Source organism: Fulmarus glacialis, unplaced genomic scaffold, assembly GCF_000690835.1.
Source record: "Fulmarus glacialis isolate BGI_N327 unplaced genomic scaffold, ASM69083v1 scaffold4667, whole genome shotgun sequence".
Classification (NCBI taxonomy): domain Eukaryota; kingdom Metazoa; phylum Chordata; class Aves; order Procellariiformes; family Procellariidae; genus Fulmarus; species Fulmarus glacialis.
Window position 1 is genome coordinate 33288 of NW_009221160.1, and position 17738 is coordinate 51025.

A 17738-nucleotide genomic window follows, 5' to 3' on the forward strand; every position below is an offset into this window, starting at 1 on the left:
AACCCACGAGTTTTCTCACTTTTACCTTTCAGATTCTCTCCCCCATCCCACCGGGGGGAATGAGCGAGCGGCTGTGGGGAGCTTAGTTGCCAGCTGGGGTTAAACCATGACAGTCCTTTTTGGCACCCAACGTAGGGCTCGAAGGGTTCAAGATAATGACAGATTTGATCAGAATGTGCTAGACTGAATTTATAGCTGTCATTGCCATTCAGCTATTGATTGGCACACTTCTGTGCTCGCCATGGGGCTTGCTTTCCTTACTGTATATTAGAGCCTAGTGCTCATTAGTGGCTGTTTTTTTGTTTCCCTACTTGCTACACTGCTGATCATCTTACTGTGCTGCGCCTGGGAACATTCCGATAACAGCAATGGCCATGCGCCTGGGCTGGCAGATGGCCAGGGCATCGCTGCTGTTTCTGTGCTGCTGTACTGGACAGGCTGGAACTCCAGTGTGAACTTGAGTCGAAGGGACTGTGACCTGTGGATGAGTCCACGTGGGAGCAGGACACTCGAAGAGTCTATAGCCATGAATAAGTCCACAGGCTCGGGTTAAACCACGGCAGATGGAAAAAAATCAGATACTAGATGAACTCTTAAACTTTGCAATCCTGATGTCATGCAAACGTTCCAGATAACAAAAACAGGAAATAAAAATAGGTATTAGGGAAGAAATATTTCTGATTAGAATAGCGGTTATAGTTTTTAATGAAACACTGCCCTTTAATTAAAGGAGAACTAATAAGGTCTCTGTGCATATGCGTCCACATACACAAAGGGCACACATAGGGCACAATCCTATGATTGGAAACCAAATGACTGGCTTCAATGAAACTACTGATACAAATAAAATTAATGATGTGACAAAGGATTACCAAATTGGCCATATCCTCTGTACTCCATACGCAACATGTTAACCAGATTGCTCAAGCCCTCCCGAAAAAGACTAATGGATGATGCAGAAATACGTAATACACAGTATTAAGCCTATTTACATTTTCATTAAACTACTCCATTAGGTTTCAACCTAGTTGAATGCTTTCAAATAATTCAGAGAAGCAAAATTCTATCATTCAATTGCTTCATTCCAATAGTTCATAACTAGATGCAGAAGCAATAAGTAACAAACACTTAATTCAGAAAAGAGTTCAGAAGTGAGGACATTAGCAACAGAGATCAGAGATAGGCATACAACTCATTATTTTTACTGGAAACCAGACTCATAAATCCCTGTGGCCCTTCTGAAACCATAACCCTTAAAAGACCAACTTGGATTCTTAAAGTAATTAATCCATACTAACTAAGAAAACAAGATTTAAAACCCACAAATAATGGCAAGGTTGACAATTACCTCCAGTAATTTACAATTGTGCACAATTCAGAAGAAACTAGAGTTTTAAAATATCTTTTTTTTTTTAATACTATGCCATATAAATGCTTTACCTTGATAGTTTTGCTGGGTTTTGTCCATCGCATATTCATTCTTGTCTCCCGTACCCAAACCAACACCTTGCAACTCCACCTGGACCTCACTATTATCCAGTTTGAGCAATGAGTCAACTGGAGAATAGTGGTGGAAGGTAAAACAGAAGTCAAAAAAAACCAAACAAAAAACAAAAAACACACACCACAAATCGAGACCTGGTTCTCTGACAATTTGGAACAGGAAAATCATCTAAGGAAGAACAACTATTGGAAATGTAATACAAACATTACTGGTCATATCAAACAGTGTTTGCACATATTTTTAAAATACTTGAACTAATTATAAGGATAACTAGCAAGAACGAGAATTGCAAAGGCTTCCTACCAACAAATGAAGATAAACATTTGCAAGTCCCCTTTGTAATGTAACAGTTAATCAATTTTAATGCTTTTTTAAATGTTTCTTGTTAAGCTTAGAGAAAAGGCTAAAAAGCTTCTCCAATATGAGCATTGATCATAAACTAATCTTCTGCAATCTCCCATTGCATCAAGTCTCAGAATTACTAAGTGTGCAGTACAACCATTATCCAGGGTAAAGAAATCAGTGTGGAAAGGAAATCACAGGACTGCAGTCCTAATAGGTTCTGTTCACTTCAGGATCCAATTCAGAAGTACTTCGCTTCTCAGAATTCTCCATGGATTTTGCACCTACCAAAACTAATTGCTATAGTCCTATCAACTTGAGTATTTACAGTAAAGTTGTGCCATATCCGTCCCTTACCATAATAACGTTATCATTAACAACAAAGCCTCTGCAACCTCTGCGTTTGACAGTGGCTCACTTGCTACTTGACTGAATCTTATTTATTATATTTACACCTCCTCTCTCCCCCACCTATCCTTTACATCTCTACTCAGTTTTTAACCTAACTGCTGAGTGCATTTTTATTTTTTTTTACCACTGCAAATCTTTATGTAATACCCATTGTTCTCTGCCTTACAATTTGTCATACTTTGCCAATGCAGATACTTTGTCAACAACTGAGTTTAAATTAACCCAGCCACACTGGAAACAGACACGGATGACTTGACTGATCAGTGGAATATTGGAAAAACTTATTTACGCAGCATAAACAAATACAGTATTTTTATACTCTCCTGTCTCCATTACAGACCGTTTTCCTTAGACTTGGCATCATATAAAGGAAATTTTTCATTTACCTAAACACTGACATATATGCGTGCATGTGTGGGCACCCTGTGAAACTATAATTTATTATTTTCTTTATGCCATGTATACAAAGCACTTTCTATTCCATACAAAGCTGTTTCACATTCTAGCAGCAAAGATAAAAGGAAGAAAAAGGTGTTTTTCAAGATCTATATATATTTGCCTACCCAAGAAAATCGTAAGATTAAGCAGCATTGTACATACGTAAAAATGATCTGGTTTTAACTTCTAGTACAAGAAAAGAAGCCACTATTTCAAGCAGCATTACAAGTCATTATGTCTGCTCTTTATTTACCTCTCACTGATGTGCTTTCCTGTGCAGGCTCTTCTTGAAGGTTTTCAGTTACAGACTCATTCAATAATAACTCTCCATTTGTTTGTGGCTGAAATTGTTTGGTTTGTACTCCACATGCTTTCAGATCTTCATAAGGTATCCTGGTATGACGCTGTAGTTTTGAATCTGACTTCTGCATACAGGAGTTCAAAGGCACATTTCCTAATGGTCTGGATGATTTTAAGAGAACAGGCAGATGGGACTTCTTGGGCAGGCAAGCAGAATCAGTCTGAAAAAGACATGGAATAAAATGGGGAGTTGGCACCTTGCATGTAACAGTCAAGTAAAGGAAGTATAAACAAATATTCCAGGAAAAATAAAAATTTTCCAGTAAGATCAGTAAGCTATCATATTAAATAGTTTTGAAAATAAGATTGCAATACCCTTGCAATGTGGAAAACAAACATTCAGAGAGAAGAGAAACTATCCCACTGGTTCAATTTTCTGTAAGTGCTGCTTGTGCAACCACAGCCACACAGTGAATGGCTTCCAGTTTATGAAGCAAGACAGCAAATTCACCACTGAGTAGCAAAGGCTTTTATAACCAGTAGACGTATTAGTTAATCCTGAATTTGTGTGTGCCCTAGGAAAATAGTTTCTCACCCAAACTGACCTCTCTAACCGCTACTTCCCAGTCTCCTGATTTATATCATAAATGTCTGACAGCCCAGTAACTGTTTCCCTTAAATCTTTTTTTTTTTTTAAATTGAGTATCTCTCTAATTTTTCACAAATTCCTGAACATATTTGCCTTTCTTCCTTTTGCCTCTGTCCAACAGGCCCTACTTCTTACCAGCCTTCTTTCATACCTTTGAGCAAATCAACACAGCTTTGCATTAGCCACAGAGGAAATTTATTCTGCCATAGAGAAATTCTTTATGAGCAAGAATAGCTTCTTCACCCATATGCTCTATAAATTGCTTCCACAGGATTGCCGTTTCCTACTGTAATAGACATTCCGTCATTGGAGTTGGGGGAGAAGTTAAATTTCTTAAGTCACTACATTTTAGCCTTTCACCTTCTGAAGACTGTATAAAATGTGTCTTTGTTTAAAATACAGAGCATAAAATAGTGCTATCTCCAAAAAGATAAAAACATGCTATATGTTGATGAGAGTTATGGAATTGTGTGTAATAATAATAAAAATCAATAATGGCATGTTCAGATAGATTTAGTTTATTTTTCTGCTGTTCATTTGCTCCACCAGTGTCATAAGTCCCATAATTTCTTTTACCACCCAAGGTATTCTGAAATACCTTTCCACATTCATTTCTTAGCAATTATAGTCCTTATACAATTTAAAATAATAAAAAGCAAGTTCCATTTTCCTAATGACATACTCAATTCCTTTTGTACATACGTGAATACGATATCATTTGGAGGCTGAAAAATAAATCCAGGCGGGATGAACTTCCTGCTAGTTTTACTAAACTGCACTAATAACATCGAACAATTTCCAGCTGTCTCAGGGCTGTTGTAAAGACATCACCGAGATTACCCAAAGACCAGTTCAGCTGGCTACATGAAATTATTTATAAAAGCCATTCAGAAGCAAAAAATACACTGCACTAGTCCAAACAAGAAAGCTTTTAAAGCAACTGACTCGGGGATTGCATTGAGGTTGCAACTGATTAAACTAGAGAGAAATCTAGAAAATGATGAGTCAAAACAGCATACTGAAACTCAACGAAAACAGGAACTTGAAAAAAAGAGAATTGCAGAAAGAACTCTAGGTATTCCCTGTGGAGGGCAGACAGGCCTTTACTTGCCTTCAGAGAGACTATCCTTCATTCCTGAGAAGTAAGGCCAGCAACTCAAAGACATCATTAGTGTTCTTAAGCAAGCCATCACAAGCAGATCTTCATCAATAGACCAGCTAGGTCCTCAAACCCCTTCCCCCACTACTACCCATCTTTACTCTTCCTGACTTCCACCTGCCCTCATCTCTTCATGGGTTCCTGAAGTCAGCTGCCCTGGATAGCACCAACACAGATGAGAAAGCACATTGCTCCTTTCTGTCTCAGACTAGCCAAGGCATCCCAAAGACGCAGGAACAGCTATCATAGCAGCCAGCATGCCAAACACAACTGACCAAATGCCAAATAGACTAAGAACATTAACAATAGCCCAAGAACATTTCCATTATTATCCTCTTTCCTCCCCAAACATAATTTTTTTTAAAGGTAGAAAATTTACTGCCAATAAAGAAAGCTTAAAAGACTAAGAATGTACCTGAAGATACTCTGATAGATTTTGATTACACGTAAATTGTTTGGTGAAAACAAGACATAGTTTTAGTGAGTTACTTAGGTTTTGATTTTTCAGGGGTATCATAACCTATTGCTAAGACTGGCATGAATTTTCTAGGGTGTCTGCCAGGGACCAACTGTGGATGCCAAAATCTTTTCCTTAAAATCCCAAACTATACTGAAATGTTTATGCCTGTAGAGAACAAAGTCTTATCAAAATCTCTTGGTTTACAAGCCCCTCCTGCAGTGAAATGAATCCAAGGAGAACAAGCTCCCAATTGCTAGCTCACAGAAATCTCTTGATCACTAAAGTCATGGAAACCATTCTTTGCGAAAGGTGTTCATTCTCCATTAGCAGCGCACAAAATCAAAAGCAATGCTCTCCTTTGTCTGCTCTGCAAGAGCTAAGATCTTTAAAGAGTTTTCAACTTTGCTTCTATAACTGCTACTGGAACAATATACATGAACTCTTTAGTAGACACTGTTTTCCCACCTCTTTGTGTGGGATCACAGACTGCCTGCATACAAAAGACTTGAAAATTCATCCGGCACAAGCAAATTATGTCTGCACTCACAAAACAGATTCTGTGCCCTTAAGTTCCAAACAAATATGAAGAACTCCCCCCACAGTTTTATAGAGTACTACTGGTCATACTTCTCTAAAAGCAAGACACAATGATTCTATGTTACTAAAAGCCTAAAATTAAGATTTGAGTTTGTTGAAATCTACCATTAACTCTTCACCAGCATGCTCTCAGACATTATGCAAGTCTTCAATTTTCTAGAATGCATTTGCCACTTAGACTTAATAAGCTATCAGTTCAGAATGCTCTGGTTCTGCAGAACAGAGCATGAACATCTATGCAGAGATATAAGGTAATACAGTGATACCAATTACAAAGGAACAGTGAAGAGACATAAGATTCTTTGGTTGAAACGATGTAGATGGGTTAGGAATGCTTTATGAATAGATAGGCCGGACATTCCGTAAATAAAAAGCCCTTGAAACTTTGTATTCTGCGTAAAATAGATAAGGAAGCTAACCTTGTATCTTGAGTAGAATAGATAAGAGTGATGTGCCAGCCTAAGCTAGTTTGCACTAATGAGAACTGTGCTAATTAAGCCAAGGGTTAAACTGAGCATGCGTAAAGATTGAGTTCAACTAAAGGACACTGTGAGGAAGACTATCGACGACCACCAGAGGACCCTGAAAGACCACCAATGAACACAAGGGTGCATGTGTCAAAGACTTTCACATATGTTAATGAATTCTGGGAAATAACATGAATATTTAGATTATTTCAGAAATGTAATGAATATGTATACTCTAATTGCATACCCTGTGCGCCTGGCACCGCATTGAAGAATGCCTGCTTTCTAAAACTCCAAAACGAGTCTCAGAGAGTTCTTATTTTGCCAACCTACAGTAACAACAGAATGAGGCCATTACGCTGTGAACTATCTCTTTTTCCAAAAGCTATAATATTTACTAGTATCTGATCCTGGTAAGGATTGAAATTCAATTAATTAATGTTCTAAAGCACACTGAAGTATGCAATGAAAAGCTCTGAACATTAAGAACAATTACCTAAAATATATTTGGCTTACATCTCTTTTTCTAATTTTAAAAATTACACAAAAGCAAGATTTAATATGAGAAATGAAACATATTTTTCTCTTTTATACATCTATTCCCTAAGTATCAAAAAGAGAATCTTAAATAAACTTACTTCATTTGTTCTCCTTGTAAAAAAAAGTCTTTCATGCTGTTCACCCTTCTTATACACTTTTTCTTGCTGATGATCTCTTTCTGCATTTAATCTTGAATATTTTGGTTTTTCTTCTGAGGCTCCTTTTTTGCCTTCATGTTTGAATCTCATGACATTACTCTCTAAAGTCATTGTTTGTGTAGCTGCATCTTTCAATTCGACTTTGAACAACTCAATATCCTTATTAATCTGTGGCATTGCATCTGGATAAAGCTTCTCTTTTCCATCAAAAGTTGATTTCAATTCTACTTGCTGTTTTAAGAATTTATTGACCTGCTTGAAATGTTTGAGTTCAGTTCTTAGTTGAATAATCATTTGCCTAAGATCTTTTTCATCCTTTTTCTGTATATCTTCACTTAAACATTCTTCCTCAGTTGTGTTCAGATGATCTAACAGTTCACTTACAATTTTCATTTGTTCTTCTCTGCTATACTCAGGAAAGAGGAAAGAAAAGGCATGAATTTTGATTTTTATTTAAGCAAACAAGAATACCTGCTAAGAAACTCTTTTGCAGTGTCTTGACATATTTGAAATTCCCAGGAGAATCTGTTTTACTCACTAATGAATTACTCACTAACAAGGAGAGTTTTGAAACCTTTTCACAACATGAGTTATATCATAAATTCTCACCAATGCTTTTCTCCTATTTATGACCATATATGCTCTACCGCCCCTCTGCCCATTCGTGAACAGATACTAAACCTCTGCTAACTAAATCAATTACTTACGTAACACAGCAATATAAGAAATACGAATGGATTTTCAAGAGAGTTTACTCTCTGATTTAACTACCTTAAAAATAAAATTCTCCAAAACCACAGGAGACTCTAGATGTTGAGTTTTTCTGAAAATCTATCCCTTCATGTATTTCTAATGTAACAGGGAAAATGGAAACTGAGAAAGCAGCCAAAAGCCTGCAAAGACAGCTCACTACAGACCACCAGACTGCCCCACAGATAACTAGTGGTCCACGGACAACCGTTTGGAAAGCAATGTTTTAAGTGAAACTGAAGCCAAATAAGAGACATTTAAAGCATATGCAAGCCCTCAAATTCTACAGATCATCTCATGCATCCAATAGAGAGCCGTTTGTGTCACTAAACATATAAACCAGTATTTAAAACAACTGCATTTGTATAGCTGGCATTTGAAATGGTAGAAGCTAACTAGGCTTTTTATCTTTCTCTGGCATCTAATGTCATTAGTGAGAATTAAGTTATGCAAAGTACAGGCTCATCACCAGTCAATCTGGGCATTTATACTTTAACATAGAAAAGATCACACACTAGAGTGGTAAAGATGATGGTGCTGGAATCACTCATTAGCAGACTTTTAAGTAAAGTTAACAAATAAAACAATGTTATCTATACATCTTCTAAGAGAGTAGTATCTCCTCATTTACCACTAACTAGTGCTTTGACAACTAAGACCACTTAGGCATGTTGGAGAGTTTTAAATTGTAATGTAAAAATATAGAATCAGTTGAGTAAAGTCAAGTGCAGTGCATGTTGAACACAAAAAACAAGATTTGACTTGTGTAATTCCACAGGATATTCTGCTACCAGCATTGCCAAGCACAACGTATATGGAAGGTCATTCCCATTACTCTCCAGAAACCACTATGGCTAGCTGAAGGAGCAGCACTGATGGGCACTAAGTCCCATAATGCTGTACATATTCATTACAGTGTGGAGAGAACTAGGAAAGGAAAATGAGAATGATCTCCAGCAAAGCTCTAATTCAGTTTTCAACCAGGAGATTAAGTAGAGTAAGCATGAAATTGGGGGAAACAAAACGAGTCAGGGTGTGGTTTTTCTATACACTCTTTTCCTGCTTGGTATTGTCCAGTTTCTATGGAAATGAATATTTCAGCTGGGAATTGATCAAACCATAGTGTAACACACACACTTGAAAAACATTGGTTACACAGATTTAATTACACAAGTATTTTCTCCTGCACGAAAAGTGACCTAAGTACTCATAACATGGTTCATCTCAGCACAGTCCTACAAGTGATTACACTGGAATAACCAATTAGTCAACTGCAGGACATGGGCACAGACTCCCTAAACTGCTGACAGAGAGCAAACCTCTGTCCCAGCAGTTCAGATGAAATGGCAAAGGCCACAAAACGTACAGTATGCCCATTCAAAATTAACCATGTAAAACAGTCATTGTAACTCCATTTCCTCCATCCTCAGCTCCTTACACATATAATTTTTACAGCAGTACAGTGTCATCCCCTCCACCACACCACCTTTCACTGGCCTGTGCTCTCAGATATTTTTTATTTTTTTTTTAAAAAGTACCACCTATTATCATCTGAGCCCTTTAACACTGCTAGACCCCATCCTGAAAACAATCAGTCCCTACAGTAAGGCTCCGTATATCAGTAACTTCGGAGAGTTTTTGTCTTGTAATGGGTTTTTCATAAGGATTTCTACTGATAGTGTGTTTCCTAATTACTTAATTGCATGATAGACTAAAACGGCTCTGAAGGCGCCTTGCCAATCTCTCAGGTAAATTAGACAGTGCCATTATCTAAATTCACTTTAGCAAAATTACCTTATTCTCTTCTCAAATAGAAATACTGTCAAAAGCAGTGCATATCCCTCATACTTACGTAGATTCCAGTACAGATGTTCTATTTTCTCTTAAAAGAGATGTGAGCAGGTTCTCTTCTGTTTCACGTTCACTCATTCCTATTCTGCCAAAGTGTTTTCCAGTTGTATCATGTTCAAACTGAGGCTTATTTGGACTCCTATAATGTCTATCTTTGCAGAAACTCTCTGAATAGCCTGATGGAGTTATCTGTTAAAAAATTGCAAACATTTTCTTATTATACAGGTATGCAACATTCTACTATATTCAGGGCTGTAATCTTTTCGTAACTGGGTTTTGTAATTCCTGATGCTCTTTATCTCCATTAAGAAGCATCCACAGACATTTCATTTACTATTTATTAATAGAAAAACTAATTAACATCTATTTCATATGATTAATTCATAAGTGATCAGTTGTTTAGGAGTACGTAGATTTTCCTGAAGGTCTTTATCTATGAAGAGGTATGAAACTTCTAGAATGTTGCCTGCAGATTGCAGCTAACTTTTTATTAGTTCACCTTTGAATCATCTGTCTTTACAGTACCAAATTCTGTCCTGGGGTCTCCAGATGTAAGCCGTGATAGTCAGGACAGGATGCAACTTGAAATACTCACAAACTGCCAACTTTCTGTACGCAACGCCGCAGACGTGTCCTAGGAAGTTTCTACATGAGTTCTCTCTGGTAATTCAACCCTCACTTAAATCGATGAAAGCCTTCTGTATCAACTACATGAGAATTTACACTGGCCTCATTTGGGTACAGTTTCCATCAGTAGACATCAGCAGTGAGAGATTAAGATGTTTAAGAGCCAAGAGAACCTTTACAATACATCACGTACCTGTTTATCCATCTCAGAGGGAAAATCCAAAGATACTTGAAAGCATACCTAGTAAACAGAGAAAACACAGAAATTACAAATTTCAAAGAACAGATCATCATTATCTTTCAAGATTACTAATCAAAATGCCCCGTTTTGTGTCATATTTTAGCATGTTACAATTTTTAAACCAGAAAGGTTCAACTTCAATTGCACTCTATGATCCTCTAAGGTCCCTTGCAACCTGCATTATTTTATGATTCTATGATGCTTTACATTACATCGCTTTTGAATGATAGAATAAGAGAACGGCAGATTCCTGTACGTATGAAAATGCAGTCAACAAGTTACCAAGACATCAAGTATTTCAACCCTGAAGAAGGATCTACAGTATTTTTTCCTCAATCATAGCAGCAAGTGAATCTTATACAATTTGGACTATAGGCCTGACTGCAGTGGATGCTGAAGATCACTGTGTGTGTATGTATAGAAACACAATTTCAAGGGACTTTGTCATCCCCATTAAGGAAATGGGAAAATTATGAGTACTCAAACAAGAAAAAACAAGGAATGAAAGCTATGCTGACTGCAAAACCGTAGCAGCAGAAAAATATAGGAAAAAGCTTTCAGGAACTCTTTAGGATAACAATTAATTGAAAGCAAAATCACGCACCAAGAAAAGTATGATTTGTTTGCAAAAGACTTTGTGTTCTAAGAAAATAAGAATTTCTAAAGGCATGCAGAGAAAAGAGTACTGTAACATAAAGCACCCAGAGTGGAGTCCTACCTGACTGACCCTCTCAGAAAATTGACTGTTCTGCATCTTCCTGTCATTGTCACCATTTTCAGTCTGCATCACAGGCTCCTCTGTTATTTCAAGACACTACACAAAGTATGGAATGATGTGAAAATGTAGCACAAAAAAATACTGTGATATGAAACATGCATAAATAAGTCAGTGACGTGTCTTAAAAGAAAAATTAAAAAAGCCTGTAATACAAAGTAACAAACACCGAATTAGATTTCTTCAACAAGATCAAAGGAAATTAATATAAAAACCAGGAATAACTCATATTAAATACAGTGAAACTTTATCTTATGCATTCCTTCATGTTTATTTAACCCTTTCTCCGCAAAATTTATAAAAATCACTTAACCTCTTCTAGCAAAGGACCTCTATATCTTCAGTCATGTTCTTATTGTGCCTATTTTATTTTCCAATTTCCAGAATTTATTTTCATTTGCTACACAATTTAGGCTCTTCTCCAGCACCCAAGAAATAGATGCTTTTAAAATAAAGCACCTGTAGCTTGCTATACACTAAAAAGATTTACTGTAACACTGAAGATTACAGTCTGCTTTGTCTTGCCTAAATTTTCCGATTTGTAGCAAATGGTGCCAAATCACCTTTTTCTCCCTGTTTGCCACAGAACCCAATATCTCCCATCACTAATATTTCCTGAGCAAAGAGGAGGAGGAAGGCTCAGCTTTTTTAGTAGCAGAACCCAAGATCCTGACATCAGCATAACTGACAGCAAGACCAGAATCCCTTTGGTTTGCTGGATGTTACATCTCAGCAACACATCTGCAAGCGAGGGATGAGATGCACACGTTGCTCCTCTCTCAACAGCAGCAAAGGCCGCTACTGAGTCAGCTTCATTTACACACAGCTCACGGAGAGTATTTTCATCTCACCTCCTCTACTCAGTTTCCTCTGGCAACAGAGGACAGAATTTAGCCTTGCCTATGTCGGTTTAATACTGTTCATAAGAAACACTCATATTTACAATGAGTTATTCTATTCAGAAGCCACATTCGGGCACAGCCTGCCAGACAGCAACCTGAGTAAAAGGATAGTCTTTCATCCCACTCTGGAATTCATCAAACCTGCAGTTACCACGCTCCACCACTCCCCTGTGAGAAGACCAGATTGGACATTTATATCAACTTGGTTTTTAGCAACATTTCCCAATCTAATAGAAAAAGATAGTTATTTAAGATCTTTGCTGCTAGAATCTCATTAAATAGTAGAAACGTGTGAGAGTGATGGTAAAAAGCAACAATGCTATGCGTAACATGCCTAAACCATAGGTAGGATACGGCACAGTGGATTCAAACTTGCATTAGATAAAAATTTTAGTCTTAAAGCACTTGTGGCAATAATATACCACTGCTGTGTTAACAGTCATATTTTGGTGCGACTTGGGCTAAAAAAAATTACCTTAAGACAGGAAAAGCAGAATCTTGAGCATAATTACAGAAAATTGAGATTATAGGTATAGAAACTCAGACGATGGACTGAAAGGAAAGAAACCGGTGTCTAGGGGTCGTGGATGTGATATTTATGGCTTCGATGGATATTCAGCACAGTGCTGAAACTTACGACATGAAAAGAGAAACCTGCTTCCCCAGCACCACATGCTGGAACGTCTTGGCTCACAGCTTGTCAGTCCAATCGCAGACAAACAGGATTCTGCAGGGAGCGTTATTTTAGCTTCCTAAGAACACTGAGAATTGAATGCATGTGTGGGTTTTGATTTTTTAATTGAGTATGCATAGAATGTATGCATATATATATACACGAAATAAATGAGAAAAGCCTTTTTATCTTCCAATCCCTAGCAGTATAAGCAACTCTAATGGTTTTAAGTATGAATTTTAAAAGGCAGAAACCAGATGGTGCAGCATATTAATATATTTGCCTTTTACTATTAGAAATCTATATTGAAAACTAACTTCCAAGTCATGTTTGAATTATTTTGGTATTTTCACTCAGACTTGGTTTTCTAGGACAACACAAAGCAAAGACAATCTGAAAACTGGAGGAAGACACAGATAGGATTGTGGTATGCAAGGGCATGCATTATAAAAAGGTATCTTTTTGTTGTAATCATGGGATGCCAAAAGTCCAGTAATGTTAGCTATTATAAAAAAAACCTGTTAAGGTTTAATCTTCCATGTGTAGATTCAGGTCAAACCCTGCATTTGTGTATTAAAAGTAAACTTATTTGCACATATAACTTATCCACCCGATGCAACTACCTTTTACGACTCAACATTTTTTAGTATTTGCTTTTCCCAGGCCAGTATTTGGCTTAGTAAGTGATGCTTCTTAGAACGAAACTGTTACCAAAGACCAACAGGTTATGGCACACTATTACAACAAATGACTGCAGTTTGAGGCTGGTCCTATGGTCCTGTGTCCGAGAGGCTGAAAAGAAACTTTCTGTGCTCCAAGGAATACAACCTAACGTTCAACAAAATATTAAAAGAAAATAAGTGACTTAAGGCCAGAAGAAAAGTCTACCAAGAATAAGCTGCCTGTTTAAAGTATTTCCTTGGAGACTGAAAACCTTGAGAATGTTTATCCTAAATGAATCAGTAATATGCTTGGTTTGCAAAGATCCCTGGAGCCCTGAAGGCTGAAATCACTGAGGCTGGTTCTCTCAGAGAAGGCAGATGTTCAGAGGACAGTACAAAAACAACCTTTTTCTCTCCTCCTTCTCCCTCCCTTCCAAACACGAAGCCACGAAATAGAGTACTAGAGGCTGTCAGACCTTTGGGAGATGCCCTGCAGAGGCACCAACATGCAGATTCATCTCATTTGTGCTCCGGCTTTGTGAAGGGAAAGAAAGACAGGTTCATTTTAAGAACCTGAGAAGGACACATCTTCCTGTGTCTGTCCAAATTCCTCTTATAGCACATATGTTAGTGTCATCTCAGCACTACCTGCCAACAAATTCTAGCCCAAAACACACACAAAAAAATAGAACTTTGGTTTTTTGACAATGGTTATTAATATGCAAAACACATGGTTGTCACAATCTATAACCCAAAATCCAGGTTGCCATTTATTACAAAAAACTGATAAAATGGTACCTTTTAAACTAAAAACTTTTAATTACAGATCCTTTCACTTTTGAGCTCCATAGCACTATTATCATTCTGGCACAGGTTAAAATACCGTATTTTACTTTCCTATTTCCTTTAGCAGAATTTTGACGTTTATTTATACTTCACAAGCTTCACTCTTCATCATTCTACATCTAATTTCATGTAGACAGCTTCTTAAGTAAGAAGCCCTATATGTACTTTTCATGCCGAGACAAATGCAGGAGCACACAGTATCTTGTCACGATAATCTTAGCACAGGACACGAATTCCTTTGGTATCAACTACGGCATCAGTGGGGGTGCAGCTCCCTCTGCAGGATGACGAGGCAAATTGCTAAAAATATTAATCTATAGAATGTGCATGTACTCTGAAACAGATTGCCCACAAGCTTTTCATGCAAACCTATTACAGTAACATGTAAATTCATTATTTTAATAAAAGCCATGGCACCCCTAAAGGTCGATCTATAATTTAAAACGTATTTCAATTAAAGGTAACATGAATGTGTCTGACTTTTGATGATTGCTCCCAGTGTATCTGCAACACATATGGTAAAAGACATGACCCTTTTTCCAGAGTCCTGCAGAATAAATTGTCCTGCAGAAAAATCATCAATACCACAGTCCCAGTTCCAGAATTAGGCAATCCATACACATAACTGATTCAAACTATTCCTAATTTTTTGTTCTTTTGAGTTTAATTCAGAAATTCAAGACACAAAATACTAGCACCATCATTACTCCTTTTATATTTTTACCTTCCTATTCAATATGTGGTACACAAGAACAATGTAACTGAAAGCAAAAGCCACAACGGAATATAAAGAAAAGTACTACCAGCCACATTTCAAGTAATACTTTATAACAAGCTAGAAGGTTCACTAGAATCTACCAGAGCCTCCTGAACATCCTTCATCTTTCACACATAATAAGACACATGGGGACCCGGCACCCAAAATGCTTCTCAGTGGAAGTATTTTGCCAAGACCTCTTCTCCCCCACAGCTAAATGCAGTCTTAGCTTTGGGCAAAAGAATGAAACATCCAGCAATGATTACTTCCCTGCAGCTCTCAGCAATCTACCACAATGCTGGCCACTTCTTCATATACTTCGATATTCTACATGAAGGAACAACCACGCATTTAAGTGACCTAAAGTGCTATTCTTTCTTTTTTGGCTATCGTGAACGCTAGTTGTTTTGTAGATGCAGAGGAGATATGAACTAAGCTCTTACAAAACTAGACACAGCGTGAGAATGACTCTTGAACAGTAGACAAGCAGACATTCAGTAATAGCTAAAATGTTATATAAGGTGTTGCTTTGTTTGTAAAATTAACTATTTCCTCCCATTTCAATTGGCAAAACAAATATATCACAGACCCAATTAATATTTTGATGTGTAAGTTGTTTCCTTAAGATCAACTTGACACATCACTGAACACTTGCATTGAGCTGATTCTCTGTTCTGCTAACATCTTAAAGGCGTTTACATCATTAATTTGAAAAGTTATTATAAAGAATTAGCAACCTAAGCCCCGAGGGTTTTACACTCATTCTCACTGATGTGATTCCACAAGGTATATTAGATGTGAGAGTCAGATTCACTACTTTAACACAGAAAACCTACCTCACTGTGGTTTAATATTTTTAGTGCTTCCTTCCCTTGAGAATCTGTTGTACAAAGTCCAAGCTGTTTTTTCTTAAGTTCCTGATTAATTGACTGCAGATCCTTAACCACCAAGAGAAGATCAGTAACCTAAATAACCAAAGGAAGAACAAGCAAAACTGGTAATATCCATACTAGTATGAAAACAAATGTTAACATATAAATCTCCAGCTAAATCTAAACTGCAGGGTTGGAAAGTCTGGGCTTCTATAGCTGTTCATGAGGCAATCTCCCTATGTGATTATACATTTTTCAGTTAGTGTTCAAGAAATCTTAACTCGTAAGACTGCAGTTTCCAGCCACGTAATTAAGTTGAGGTATCAAGTTTCACAACTCAGTAGCAAGAAGAAACCTCAGGGCACCTCAAACCAACATGCTGATTTGAGAAGAAACATTTTAGTGCAAGGGAAACCAGCATTACAGAGAAATATTAGAAAAAAACTGTTCTTCTATCTCAAACACCCTTTATAAGCCACTATCATTCTGAGTAGTTTCACAGATAGAAAATCTGAATGGACAATCATGTTCAAAACTCATGAACCGACATTACTGTCACAGACTCGTGCAGTATATCAAGAAGGCAATGTTTGCAGAAGAAAGTGACATTTTTTTATTAGACCAATTAATATATTTGGAAAAAACAGATCAGCTTTCAGGCATACAAACCCTTTTACAAGTAAGAAATGGTTTATAAATGTCTTTTGCTAATGAGTGTCCCTGAACTTACTGAAGGGAATATGTTCAGAGATAAAAGTGGTATAACCCCAGAACATGACTGGGACACAATCTGGGGCTTTTTTTATTGACACCCGTTCAACGTAAGGCAAACATCTTTCCTTCAGATTACCCACCTCCAGATTTTGAACACCTGCCTACAATTCAGCTGGCCATGAGAGATATAAAACTTTGTGAACTTACACTCACTCCCAAACAACTATATTCAAAATAATTCCTTATCATAAATTGGTGCATGGATCAGAGGTCACTGCACAGCATGAGAGTCAGAAGAACAAGTTTCTGAACTCCAGTACTGATTTATTGTATGACAATGGTCTGCACATTTAATCTCTGTGAATTTCTGTTCTCCTTATGTAGAATGGAGACAACATTAACTTATCTCAGGGTTATTTTAGAACACGCCATATTTATCAAAAGATTTGCGAATCCTGGGATGGAGTGTGCGATACAGAAGTATAAATTATAGACACCACTACCATCTTCGGGATTAACAAAGGTGCATGAAATACATGTTGCAGGACACTTAATGCAAAAACTTTTCTTTGGAGTTGGTATACTTCATGATGACTAAAATATGGTATTGAGTCTGAAACTTGAATCCAGGTGTTTTAACTATCATAGTTAGATATTCAATTACCATAGTTGAATCCAGGTGTTCTAACTATCAGAAAATCTTTGCAGCAAGCCACCTATCTTCCAGCTAACTCTGAAGCTCATGTGGTGTAACAAAGACTAAATAGTTCATAAAAGGTGGATCACAAACCACAGAGATGAGAACTTCAAATCCTTTCAGAATTACCCAACTGTACCTAAATAATGAAAATGCTTCTTTCTGTGAGAGATGCACAAACTATAAACAAAGCAGAATTAAGCCATTAGAAACAGTAAATAGTAAAACAGATCAATACCTTTTTCTTAAGTTCCTCAAGAGACAGATGGTCTATCTGCAGGCTTAAATGATCTTGCTCTCCTAAACAGATACTCATATAAGATGTTTGATCTCCACAGAAAGAGTG

The 17738-nt window shown here is 37.1% G+C and overlaps 1 protein-coding gene across 1 annotated transcript in view; it reads right to left on the reverse strand.

Annotated features, from left to right (window-relative positions):
- The window catches only part of CDK5RAP2 (CDK5 regulatory subunit associated protein 2), a gene marked incomplete at its 3' end in the record, with an annotated part of 84555 nt that overhangs the window by 31516 nt on the left and 35301 nt on the right, over positions 1–17738 (reverse strand). Inside the window, exons 16-23 of the mRNA XM_009580986.1 lie at positions 17631–17736; positions 15946–16074; positions 11213–11308; positions 10447–10494; positions 9628–9815; positions 6966–7431; positions 2949–3216; positions 1441–1557 (exon numbers count right to left, since the gene is read on the reverse strand). Coding sequence (XP_009579281.1) covers positions 1441–1557; positions 2949–3216; positions 6966–7431; positions 9628–9815; positions 10447–10494; positions 11213–11308; positions 15946–16074; positions 17631–17736 — 1418 coding nt within the window. The remainder of the gene's footprint in view (positions 1–1440; positions 1558–2948; positions 3217–6965; positions 7432–9627; positions 9816–10446; positions 10495–11212; positions 11309–15945; positions 16075–17630; positions 17737–17738) is intronic.